Below are 14,449 nucleotides of genomic sequence, written 5' to 3'. Positions count from 1 at the left end.
TTCATACGGTTGGCATGATGGTAAAAATTTTTATTTATCATTCTTCAAACCATTGTCCGAAGAGTGATCTATGTCCTACAAGTTTGCAACTCATTTCTAACAACAAAACTATTAATCAAAAGTTTATTATTCAAATATTTTAATTATTGTGAGAAATATCAACTTTATATATTTTAGTTATTATATTACAAAACAAGTTAACACAACAGTTTTGAAAAAAGTATAAATTCATCATTTTTTTTAATTCCAATCAACCATTTTCATGGGTAATTGATGAAATTGGTTATGGATTTTAATTGTCAAAAAGTACAATTTTTGTTTTTGAACAAAGTTAATATTTAACGTACAAATTGTATATTTATTGTTATTATTTTAACAATCTCACGTAGACTCGTGAATGTATTTCACTGGTCTTTATAATAAAAAATATTTGGTCTGGTTTTGATTGAATTTTAATAATTTATTAATTGTCATTTTAATAATATTTTGGTAAAGAACAAAAGTTATATTGAATTATTTTAAAACAAACACAATTAATATCATTCAGTGTGAATTGTTTTTTATTATCTAAACGATTTTAAATCTTTAAAAAATGTATTATATAAAATTTATTAATTTTTTTGTTTAATAATAGTATATTTTACGATATTTTTTAATAGCTTGAAACTGTGAATGACTTTAATTTAATAATTCCTTAAAAATGTTTACAAAAAAAAATTTAAATATTTAAAAACTAAAAAACTGAGAATATCAAAATGCGAGGACTTTTTAGTTATCACATCATGATAGTCTCGAAGTACCTCAAAACTATCAAAGACTTTATTAACTTGGAGTTGGTATGCAAGAAGTTTGGTGGCAATATGGAGAAGTTCCACTTCAACCCGATTCCGTTAAATTCCAAAACACTTGGATACTTTCCAAACATCGAGACACTTCACTTGTGGAATAAAAAGGATGAGAACTTTGGCAATGAATTTACGATCAACAGAAGAGAAAATGGAGATAGCGGAAATGAAACTGTTTTAAAGAAAGAGTTTTATCGAATCATCGTGTGGTTCAATGTTGTTTTTGAAACTGTTAACAGAAACAAAAATCGAAACATTGAGTTTAAAAATGTCACTTACACTAAAAATGATAGAAAGAAATTTGGTAACAACATACCATCAAGTGTGACATCTATTGGTGATAAATGTTTCAGTGGATGCAGTAGTTTGAGCAGTATTACAATACCATCGAGTGTGACATCAATTGGTGGTAGTTGTTTCGGTGAATGCAGTAGTTTGACAAGTGTTACAATACCATCAAGTATAATATCAATTGGTAAATATTGTTTTTATGAATGCAGTAATTTAAGCAGTATTACAATACCATCAAGTGTGAGATTAATTAATGATTGGTGTTTCAGTGGATGCAGTAGTTTGGGTAGTGTTACAATATCATCAAGTGTCGCATCAATTGGTTATTGTTGTTTCAGTGGATGCAGTAGTCTGAGCAGTATTACAATACCATCGAGTGTGAGATCAATTGGTGGTTATTGTTTTAATAATTGTAGAAAATTGACAAGTGTTACAATACCATCGAGTGTGACATCAATTAGTGATTATTGTTTTTATGAATGCAGTAGTTTGACAAGTGTTACAATATCATCAAGTGTGAGATTAATTAATGATTGGTGTTTTAGTGGATGCAGTTATTTGAGCAGTGTTACAATACCATCAAGTGTCAAATATATTGGTATATATTGTTTCTATAAATGCAGTAGTCTAACAAGTGTTATAATACCATCAAGTGTCACATCAATTGGTAAATGTTGTTTCAGTGGATGCAGCAGTTTGAGCAGTGTTACAATACCACCAAGTGTAATATCAATTGGTTGTCAATGTTTTTATGAATGCAATAGTTTGAGTAGTGTTACAATACCATCGAGTGTGACATCGATTGGTGAAGGTTGTTTCAGTGGATGCAGTAGTTTGGGTAGTGTTACAATATCATCAAGTGTCGCATCAATTGGTTATTGTTGTTTCAGTGGATGCAGTAGTCTGAGCAGTATTACAATACCATCGAGTGTGAGATCAATTGGTGGTTATTGTTTTAATAATTGTAGAAAATTGACAAGTGTTACAATACCATCGAGTGTGACATCAATTAGTGATTATTGTTTCTGTAAATGCGGTAGTCTAACTAGTGTTACAATACCATCAAGGGTGATATCAATTGGTAATTATTGTTTCATTGAATGCAGTAGTTTAAGAAGTGTTACAATACCATCAAGTGTCAAATATATTGGTAAAGATTCTTTCCCATCAAACACATTAGTTCATCGAAGCGAATGAGATGATTTAATGATATTTCATTTTTTATATTTATTTTTATTAAAAAATTAAAAATAAAAAATAATTGAATAAATCAATTAAATAATTTAACGAAATTGATTTAATCAATTTCTTCAATTTGGCAAAGTATACGTGGAGGCTCCTAAAGCCAGCCCCCCACCCACTTCCTGGGAAGAGAGATTACTTAAATGTAAGATTGTGTAAAATGGTGAGTATATACCACGTCATCAAATAATAATAATAATACAAGTTAATATAATAGAATTAAGTGATATAAAGTCAAAAAATATTAGTTTTTAATTAAGAATATGAAAATAGAGATATTTTTAATTGTAGAAATATATTCATTTTTTCAAGTAAGAAAAAAATTAGCTTGAATTTTGTACAGCAATGACAAGGACCCCTTAATGTTCTATAAATAAAACACAAATTAATAATAGAATAATTTAATTATAATATTAAATAATTGAATAATTAATACAAAAAGATATTTATTACAATTTTTAATTAATATTTAGTATTTTATTGTTCATATTTATTACATATACTTAATTTATAGTAATTAATAATTTGAATAACAATAAATTATACATAATAGTTAATTAATCAATAATATTAATTGTATAATTTTTATATGAAAAATTATTTTGAAATAGGAGTGAAAGAAAATAAACCTTTAGTTTGTACAGCCATAACAAGTACCCCAAGTTTTCTATAAATAGAATTTAATAAGATAATTTGATAAAAATGACAATTTAAGCAATCAAATATTTCCAATAAAAAAAGTTAGGGGGTTGCTTTGTGCAAGATTTTTTTTCACCTTTTAAAGAGTTCTACAACAAAGTTAATTTGACTGTTGTTATGTTGTAAATGTTTCAAAACTTTAGATAGTTTTATATTTGATTAATGAGTGTACAAATACGATATAAAATTATACTGAAAAATCAATCAAAGAACATAAGGTGAACTCAAAGTGTTTTTGGTATGGCAGAAGCTGTTGAAAATACTCAACTTAAGCTCAAAAAACAAAAATTTAATGTTTGATCAAGTACAATTGATTGTGTTGGAACACCTTGTTGGCAACTCGATTGATAATGATGTTTCCAAAAATTGCTTTATGTATTTACATTGATAAATTACAATGAAACCAATTTAAGTATTAAAGTTAGTTATTTAAATTAAATTTGAAAAAAAAACAAAATACCGAGACATCAGAACAATTATCCTCAACAAACTATTACTTTAAAAAACTTGTATATTCAAATGAGTGATTATAAATCTTTAAATGAATCTTTCAAGGATATATTAATAGGGAGAATAAAACTTGTATTGCGAAAAAAATGTAATTTGTTTTATTACGAAACAAACAACAGATCTTATATTATTATTATTAGTAGTACAATACAAAAAACAAAACATTTTTGTTAACAAAGTTGAGCTTATATGTTTTTTAAAGTGGTCCAATTAATATATAAAAAAGTTGGCAATACAAAGTAGACTTTTGGAAAACTCCTTAACGCTGTTATTTAAGTTGTTGTAAACTAGTCTATATTGGCGAAATAATTACAAACCTTCCCAAACACCTTAAGATAGCTGACGGTTTCATTTGATACGTTAAGTTTGAAGTAGTTTATGTATTCATTTCTCTTTGTATTTTATAAGAATATTCTATGATATCCACACACCTACAAGTGACAATCAACATGTTCTTATTTTACAAATCTTTGTGTGTATTTTGGTAAAGTCGTCTGCTTACCATGTTAGAATATACATATTGACTTTCATTGGCAATTAGCATCTAAGAGTATTTTTTATATGAGTAAAATTTAATTCAAGTGACACAGTTAGATCCATATGAACTTCTTAAAACATCATTGTTCTTCACTAACAACATTGGAGAGGATTCTGGGCATTTGGTTAAGCAATCACTTTTACTTGGAATTGAATTGATCCGAGTTGCCGTTTTATGGCACAAGTCTTATCATTAGAAGAAAAAACAAAGTTTGTATTAACCACAACTTCGACGTGATGTTATTGGTATCACAACCACCTTAAGAACATTTTGAAAAAAGTCGTGGAACAAAATGATAAGTCCCTTAAATTGTATAAAAATAATTAAAATGAGTACTATTTTTCTTTGCGCTTTCAAACGAAGAATGAGATGGCGATAAACAATGACACTGAGATCAAAGATGCAAAAGAAACAAAATTTAAAATCTAAAAACAAATCAACAAAGTAATCAATTCAGTCTCCATCTTAGAGTTTCTACAAGTTTCCATTATAACAATGGAATTATGATATTCAAAAGTTGTAGTACACAAGACGTACAAAGCAAAATACATAAACAGCATAACACAATTTGAAAATTTTTACATGGTCTTCAACATCATCACTTCAAAACAACGTCCACACAAGTTAACAATTGTCAGGTCAAGTAAAGTCAAGTACATATTATGTCTGAAATTGCACGATGATTTGAAACAATACAAAAAGTTGTATTTTTTGACTTGTTGACGTTTTGTTAGTCATCAAATTTGTGGGCACCAACACACCATTTGGATATTCCATGTTATCGAGTTATTCCATTGAGATCAATGAAATTTTTGATACAATGCAATTGTCCGACACACAACATTTGTCAATTAATGAGTGTGGAGAGATTTGAATAACAATGTTACCATTTAAAATGGCACTTCATTTTGATGATAGAATGGATTTACAGATAGTCAAAATATTATAAATATTTTAAGAGTTTTTTGAAATGAATTTGGTAATCATTTTGAGGCTCGAGAATGTTTCTTCAAGTGTGCAAAATAAACTACAAACAAATTTCAGACATAGTGTTGCGCCAATGTCAATGATTGAAAACATTTTGGGGATTAAATACTGATACTCACAAAGTCTAATGTAACAATAATTAACATGTTGTTGTTGGTATTAAATATCTCGAATATTTTGGAGTATTAGCATAACTCGTAAAGTCCACCAAGTAAACACAGTTTAGTTTGATAAAGAGTGTGATGTATTCAATGAAATGAAAAAACATTAATAATTTAATGTGAGTGTGTGATAAAAGACTTACAAATAAACTCTACATTATACAGTGTTAACTTTGTGTAAAATTTATTTTTAATTGGAATAGCTTTGATATTTCAAATTGTATTTCTTTCTTTTACTTAAATTGTTTATTTAGCAATTAAAATAAATTAAAAATAATATATATTGTTTTTATTAATAATTATTCTTAGTATTAATAATGTTTTTTTACATACTAACACCACTTTTTAATCGTAGTCCTAATTTACCCATTTTTAATATTTTTATCAGTGGTTTTAAAGTTCTCATACAACACCAACACAATATTAAGAGTGTATTATTAGCGAAGAAACAAATGGATTTAAATACTGCCCAATGAAATAAAGAGTTTGATAATAAATGAGAATGGGCACTTGGAAAAATATGGCAAACATGTCAAGTGGTATTTTGAATGAAAAACAAGAAAACACTTCAATTTCAATATATATTTTTCTGAATGATATAACATTAAAATGGTTTATTTATTATAAATTTATAATTTTTGAAACCATACCATAAAACCAAATTACCAATCTTTTTAATCAAATTGATTTTGTTTATTCACTCTGCTGTGTCTTATTCATTGCCATAATTGTCTCGGCCAAAGAATATATCGACGTATTTACCGTCTTTTAGCTAGTTTCACAAAAATTACAAATTTGGTATATCGCTTGTATCATTCTGTTGGTGTTTGAATACAAGGAGTTATTAACCTTTCTAGCAAAGAATTTAAAAAGAGCTATATCCGATTATCTAAATAAATTAATACATTTGTGCTTTATTATTATTGTTTCACAAAAAACAGATATTTTATTGTTTTATAATAATCTTTCGAACAAAAGTTTTGTTTGTTTTCTAATAATAAATCAGTCGGTCTAAATATTCGTTTTTTAAATATATTTATGATTAATAAAACAATTTTGTGTTGTATGTTTGTATGTTCGTATAGAATAAACATGTGGTTGTTTTTGTCATTTAGTTTAAAATGTTCTAAACAATATTTAATTGTTTTATTATTATATAAATTCAAAGGTTTAAACTATCAGTTGTTAATATCTGAAAGTTAAAAATTTACTAGTAAAAATTTTCTTTCTCATTAATTTTTATTTTGATAAGTTTATATAATAGGTCAGACAATATAATTGGTAATTTTTGCCATCATATATTTTTTTGTTTTAGTCGTGTTTCGGAAAAAAATTGCTTTTCATAAAAAACTGAAGAGGCTGTTTTTTGCGGCAAAACAATCATTTTTGGTAAAGTTATTTTTTTAAAGACGCAAATAGACGGGACATTAGGTATATTGAATTGTGATTCCAGAAAATTCAATAAATTTTATCAAATTGTTTATGATAAATTAACAATTTGTAAATATTTATCGATTTTTTATGTTTTATTAGCACAATAATAACAGAATTTAAATTAACTAAAAGATAAAATTAATATTTAAATATTATTAACACACTTTTCTATTGTTATTAACACACAAAAAATAAAATTAATTAACAAAAAAACAATTAACATTTTAAAATATTTATCGATTTTTCTTGTCAAATTAACAGACTCATAATTTAATTTATTTAACAAAAAAAATAAATTAACATTATATAATTATTTATTGAATATTCTTGTAATTTGTAATATGCAAAATTAACACAGTGAAATTTTGCATATTATTCAACGACAATTTAATTTAACATTTTTAATGTTATTAACAATTTTTACATATCAAATTAACACACTATAAGATAAAAAATTACAAAAATTAAATAATATAACCATGTTCAAATGATTTTCATTGTACAATATGTGTTTGTTATAATAGAATAGTTACCAATTCTATGAAGTGATGAATTTTTAAATTATAATAAAACAATCGATTTAACAATTAAACAATAATGTTCTTATTGAAATCTTATCATATAAAATATTTTAGTAATTGAATTATATATTTATTATAAATGATGAACATATAATTTGAATAAAATGATGTTATGCGCATTATCTACATAAAAGGTTACGGTCATTTTACAACATGAATAAAAAAATGCATTTTAATTTTCATTTTTTACTTATAATAATAAATCATTAATGTTAAAAAACTGATATAATAAACTTTCAATTTATCTTTCAACATGTTTATAATTTTGTTGATACTTATTAGTGTACAAAGATGTTGTTTGATTTTATATTTATTTCTGAATTATATTGTTAAAATGAATGTATTGTAAAATGAGTTGCATTGGTCATTAACTTGCCAAACAATGACGATATAAGCTGTTGATTTGTCTCGAATACAATACATTTAAACAAATTTATTATAAATACAAACAGTTGAAGAATAATGACATCGATAAGAACATGATAATAACGTCTTTTGTATTTGGATGATCAACAAAAACACCAAATTGAACAATACAAAACATTATAAATCCATCTGTTTCAAATCATAAACCAATAGAAGTTTACACTTTACTTTGTTTAAAATCAAAAAAGCAACAATAAATACATTTTCAATATATGGACAGTAATATTTAAATAAGGTACAATAAATAGTATATTAATATATCATTTAAAACAGCTTATATTTTACATACATATACATTGAAATTAATAAACACGAAATTATGACTTTATGTATTTAAACTTGTTTTTTTGTAAAACATTTTGACATTTGAACAAAAGTGGGTAAATTCATTACTGATTCCAACTTCAATACATTTTTGTTGTTGACAACATTTCGTTAACAATATTGAAACATGTTTTCAAAAATACACAACTATAATTTTTATTCATGTTTATCCTTAGACTACTAAAAATGATTATAATATCTTATGTACATGTTTGTGTGAGTGACAAGTAAAATCCTAAAATTGGTGTAGACTGTGGTATTCTCTTGATTATAGTGTTATCTTTCAAATTTTTAGTTTGATGTAACATTTTTATACACTAAAAAGTTAACATTTTTGATATTTTAGGTAGTTTTCTTAAACATGAGTGTAGCAATAAACGGTAAAAACCCAATACACCTACTGTTGTTATCAAATTATTAATAATTAATAATTAATAAATACTTCCATTTTTATTAATTATTCTTAATAAAGTAAGGCGAAAAAGTCGCACCACATTCTTTATTATTCTTTTTTGATTTTAAATTGAATATAGGTGCATCGGCAAAACTTGACCTTGTATTATTCAAAATTATCGATAAAAAGAATATTCTTATTATAATTATTGGTCAGAGAATTGGGTTTTACTACTATTTTAATATTATATAAATACAAATAATTTATTTAATAAATAGTGTTTTTGGTCATCTTTTAATATTTAATTGAATATTTTAACAAGATTTAATACATTCTAACTTTAGAAAGTTTGTTTTCAAATCAAATAAAAATCAATGATAAAAAATATAATAAATCAATTATATTTTAAATTAAAATATTAAACATAAAAACAAATTGTTTTTATTTTACATATTAAAAAAATGAAACGAATTAAATTGATCGGTTTAACAACGATTGATTTTTCTTCACAACTTGGGTCTTCACTTGAAGAATTCGAATCTGAATCATGGCAGTGAATGACTCTTTTTCTACCCAGAAAAGAATTCCTTGTTACCTCTACGACTCTTCCGAGTTCTTTCATAAGTAAAACAGATCGCTCTGTAAAGAACCTCACTCTGATTGAAGTTTTCTCGTTTTTTGATACCTGCACGTTGTAAAAGCCGCACCTCTTAAAAGAAGCAATAATGTTGACACCCGCCGTAGCTTTGTCCCACGAAGAGAAAATCGATACAATTTGATTTGAAAGTGAAGATTTGGCAAATTCTATTTATTATAATTTCATCTTCACCTTCCCTGTCTTCAAACGGAATCTGTATTAGTTTCTATTATTAAATATAATAATATACTATTTATAAAAGTTTAAATTTAATTTATTACTTAAAATAATACAATTTATTATAAAACCACAATGTTGAATTATTTATAATTTAAATATGATTAATATATAATACATTTTATCAATTATTATTACAAAATCATTCCTCTTATATATATATATAAAACAAACTTTTTGTATACCAAAAACAAAAACATCGAGGGGTTGCGTTAAATGTAAAGAATGTGCACACAGTTTGAGTACTGCTATTTTATTTTCTTTGAAGATTGTAAGAACTTCTTCTGTGAGATGTGCTTTAAGCCCATCCATAACATTTACTGCCCATTCATTTTTATTTTTATTTTCATTCTTCGTACTTCCAATTCTGGTAATAATAATTTTTTGAACCAATAAATAATAATTGTGTTATTCATAAAAGTGTTCTTTTGATATATGATATCAAAATGGTCAAATAACATAAATTTTTGAATTTCGTTATCTATTGTGTGTCTTGAAACTATGAATAGTGGCTTCAATTTTGTGTTATTACTTCAAATACCCCAACGAGAGTACCCCTTCTTACACTTCTATCAATAGAATAAAATTCCTTGTGAGGAATTGTCAAGTCACAATAGACTTTCTTTTTCAGAGCATCAACAAATAGAATAAATCCACTCTCATCAACATTAAGAAGAAGAGAAGGATCAACTCCAGCTAATTTCAAGACTTTTCCAACAAACTATAGTTCAGAGTTTAATAATGTTTTTGCGTTATCAATGTATTTTTCGAGTTCCACAGCATCCAATTCAGCACGTTTCTTTCCATTGGTTTGAATACTGTGAATTTAATAATGGTATTGTGACGTAACCAGTCCATTGTCGATTTTTTATTAAAAGTCTTCCCAGATACCTTTTCAATTAAATTATTGACATCAGAAGAAAAAAGTGGCCTTTCAGTATTTTGTCTTTTTATGATATCAACAATTTCATTTTTTTGTTTTATATTTAGTAGACATGGTCTACCCCAAATTACATCTGCCTCATCCGGCTTTTTAATAAGACCTTTGCATGTATTATAATTTTTCTTGAGAATTCTTGCTATTGAAGCAATTGTAAATTTACTTTTTAGAAATATAACCTGCTCTCTGAGATCTTTCATAGCAAGCAATTCAGTCTCATGTTGGCGACAAAACATAGCAATTTCACAGTCTTTCGCAGTAAATACGTTATCATAACAAATAGAGGTCGCCTTTTTAGACCTCTTTGATTCCTTTTTCATTGTGTTATAAATAAGATTAAACTCTTTAGAATGGTTATAATTTATATAACAAAGAGGTTTAATTAAAATAGGGTAATTTTATTAAAATATAAATAAATATTATAGTAATTGTAATTGTTGTGAGCAAGTAAATAAACTGTTATTTATTCATTATTAACATTCATGTTTTTTATTCATTGTAATTTTAATATGACAGTTGTATTATAATAATAATACAAGTTTCAATTAAACAATATAATTATGTCATTATGGTTATAAAATGATGATAAAAGTTAAATGAACTGTTTTTTTTTCGATTTTTTTCTTAAAATTCATCAATCGTTTTTTATTATTAAATAAATTGTTTAATAATATAGATATAATATTATATAATTATAATACAATAATTTATAATCAACATTGTTTAATTACAATTTTTTGTTGATTTTTTAAATTATGATCTTGTTTTTTAATTGTGTGTATATCCAATGCATTTCATTTTAGAAAAGAAAAAAATGTGGCAAAATTGTTTACAATATCTATTAATATCTAAGTTATATCGTATATATTGAATTAAAAGTAAATTTGTGTTCTAAACATTTCAACAAAAATACAAAAATGTTTTGATTTAAAACAATGGATGATTAATATAGTTACAAATTTTTGAATTCAATAAACACAACCTGTATCGATAATGTCATGCATTTAAGTTTTATTGTTTTTTATTGTGGTGTATTAGAGTTACATTTGTACATTTTTAAATTCAAACATAAACATTTTTATGAAAATTTACATATTTTTATCTTTTTTGAGGATGAAACTAAACCTTTAGAATTTGTCTTTTATTAAATATAGAAAAAAACAAATGCTATTAATATAATATATTGTTTTTATAATAAAATATAGTTTAAACTTAAAAAAATTAATTATTAATAATAATTTTGAAATTTTCCATAAAAAGATGGCATAGTAAAATATTAGTGTTTTTAGTTTAATAATTCGGGTTTATTTAAAATGATTTAAAGCTTAAATTGCCGAATAAAAATTTACATTTTTTAATAATTCAAGAAAAGGAACAACCATTTTTGCAAAAAGAAAAGAAAAGAAGGCATTAGAATTATTTTTTTTTCAAAAAAAAGAAAACAATCAAATAAAAATGATAAAAATTTGGAATAAGGAAAAAAGAAGTCTTTGAATTAGTGGTGCAACTTTTTCTCCAAGTGTGACTTTTTCGCCTTACTTTATTTGGAATTGTGACTTCTTCAAGACTTAAACATTTACTGAAACATTCATTTCTGATTGATTCAACATTGTTTGGTATTAATCAACTTTAAGATTTGGGCATTCATTAAAACAACATTTGGTGTATTCTGAGAATATGATTGATAAACAAGAAAAAGGTTCTGAAAATCCTTAAATAAATGAGAATCAAAGTGTTTATTTAAAAAAGGCACACATTCCATTTTAACTTTTAAACTTTCTCATACTTCTTCGGTTGATAAAAAAGCTGTTACATTATCACAATTATTTACAATATAATCCGTCACTCTATAATAAAAGATCCAACGAGTCAGTAATTTTTGAGGTAATTCTTTGAGTTTGAGTGAATACTTAATATTGATTTGATGGAATAACTGTCGTGTTGGTGTATCTGTCATCCGATCAAGAAACTCGAAAATAGGCCATGAATACCCCGATTTGGAGATAACTTGAGGAGCGACATTTGCTCGATGTGGCATACAATAAACACATTGCATTTCAATCTCATTAAAAAGCATCAATTTCTTCTTGCCTCTTTTTTGTCTTAAAAGTGATAATATACCACCATTGGCGCCTATCATCACAGCTGCCCCAACACTACAAATACAAGAACATTTGTCGATGTCCCCCAAGTGTTTCAATGATGTTTGTTGCCCAAATTGATACCGTTTTTGCATCTCCTGCTCCCACATACTGGTCAGGTGTCATCTTCTTTATACACACTCTTGAATTTTGAATCGTTTTGTCCACAAATACAAAACATATGACAAAGCCATAAATTTCCATTATATTTCTTTTTAATGAATCTATCATAAACGAAAAACACACACTCTCGAAAATTGTTTCTTATTTCTTTGTACATTTCATTGCTCATTTGTAGTATTCTACGACTTATCGTTGTGTGTCCAATTTTAATATAATCCAAAACTAATTCTTTGTCGTTTGGCAAAAAGGTTCTGACACCTTCGAGTATCCTTTTTAATTGATCTGATTGACTTGCAGAATATTTACTCATATTTTCCATTTGAGCGATTAAATATAATATAATTATACCCCTCTCTTTGAGTTGTAAACGTTTTTTGATTACTCGTTCAATTTGGGACTCAACAAAATCTTGAATTTTGTTTATCAAATTATCGTCGTTGTAATCAATATGTTCGAAAAATTCGACAATTTGGTTCAATTTTAACCAACTTCCTGGACGTTGAGTAACACACACAAGTGTCGTTGAGATATCACTTTGTTTAACTTCTAAAACGTCAAGACAATTTATCTCTTTAAAACTATTACAATTAATCATCTCAAAATTCATTTCTACATCCGTTTGATTAATTGAAAGTAGAAGGACACCTCGTTTAAATTGCCGTTTAGCATCTTCAAGTGTATATTTTTCTGAATACAATTTTAAACTCTTTGGTCTGCCGATTTTCCCTTCTTTATTCTCCAACATTTTTTTATCCTCAAGTTCAACATAAACATTAAAATAACGCATAAAATTCTATTTGACGAATTCCAATGCAGCCGGTTCGACAAATGACAAAAAAGATTTGCTTGTTTGATTTTCATGTTTGGTTTTAAAATGTGATATATGACAAGTTCTTCTCATTCCTTCCCCACAAAATGGACACATATAAAACACTTCACCGTTTTTATCTTTATTTCCTTTTATTGTTTTTGTAAACTCCATGTTTTTTTCATTATTTTGATTTCTCTTTGTCTTTTTTTGTTTTCATTTTGAATGTACTTTCTTTAATTTAAAGTCGTTGGTGGTTCCTCGTCTTTTTTATCATCTTCTTTCTTATGCTTTAAAGAGATTTTTGGTATTGATGGTCCCATACCACTATAATCTACAGGCTTGCAACTCATGATTGTGTTTTTTAAATTTTAAAGATAAAATAACATTACTTATTATTTAAAATATTTTAATAAAACTAAAATTTTTAGAGTTTTATTTTTTATTTATAATTATTAACTTGTTATATCATTTATATTGATTGATTTGTTTAATTTTTAAATTCCTTTATTATTATTAGTTATAATAAAAAAGTTTAAATGTTTTTATTATTTATATCAACAATATTAATTATTGTGTTTTTTGTGTATTTTTTCTCTTTGAAATAAACCTTCAATAGATAATTTAATAGTTTAATTTATATTTAATAAAACTGTTTTTTAATGTTTTTCTATTATTAATTAAAGTGAGGCGAGAAACCCACACCTGGAGAAAACCCCGCACCCATTTTCCTTTTTCTTCTTTTACCCAAATTATTGTGTTTTTTACTTTCAGAACACGGAAAAAATAAAAAAGTCGGGTTATTATAGTTTCTTTTTATTTCTTTTTATTTCTTTTTAGTGTTTTTTATTCAAAAATAAAAAATGATTCGAGTTTGATTCAAAATGAACTATCAAAGAACAAAAATGGCCCTGATTTTTACGTACTTTCAGTGTATTATAACAGTATTTCAAATTTGTGTTTATTCAAAAAATAAATATACTATTATATAAACTATATATATAGTTTAATGATTTAAACTATATTTTCTAACTTGTAGTAGTTTATCAAAACCCAATTTATAAAAATAGTTCAAATTTTCACAAGACAAATTCTATAATATAGTAATGTATAGTAAAAATATCAGAGATT

General features: G+C 25.4%; 1 protein-coding gene across 1 annotated transcript; it reads left to right on the top strand.

Annotated features, from left to right (window-relative positions):
* Positions 1–755: 755 nt before the first annotated feature.
* EIN_507960 (hypothetical protein) lies at positions 756–2,537 on the top strand (the record flags this gene model as incomplete). The annotated part of the gene is made up of 2 exons (XM_004259578.1): positions 756–2,255; positions 2,472–2,537. The coding sequence occupies 2 exons, from the start codon at positions 756–758 to the stop codon at positions 2,535–2,537; spliced, it is 1,566 nt and encodes a 521-aa protein (XP_004259626.1).
* Positions 2,538–14,449: the final 11,912 nt, after the last annotated feature.

Source organism: Entamoeba invadens (genome assembly GCF_000330505.1).
Source record: "Entamoeba invadens IP1 unplaced genomic scaffold scaff_1105074724819, whole genome shotgun sequence".
Classification (NCBI taxonomy): Eukaryota; Evosea; order Mastigamoebida; family Endamoebidae; genus Entamoeba; species Entamoeba invadens.
The sequence above is the reverse complement of the archived record's forward strand: the minus strand, read 5'-3'. Positions and strand labels throughout refer to the sequence as shown.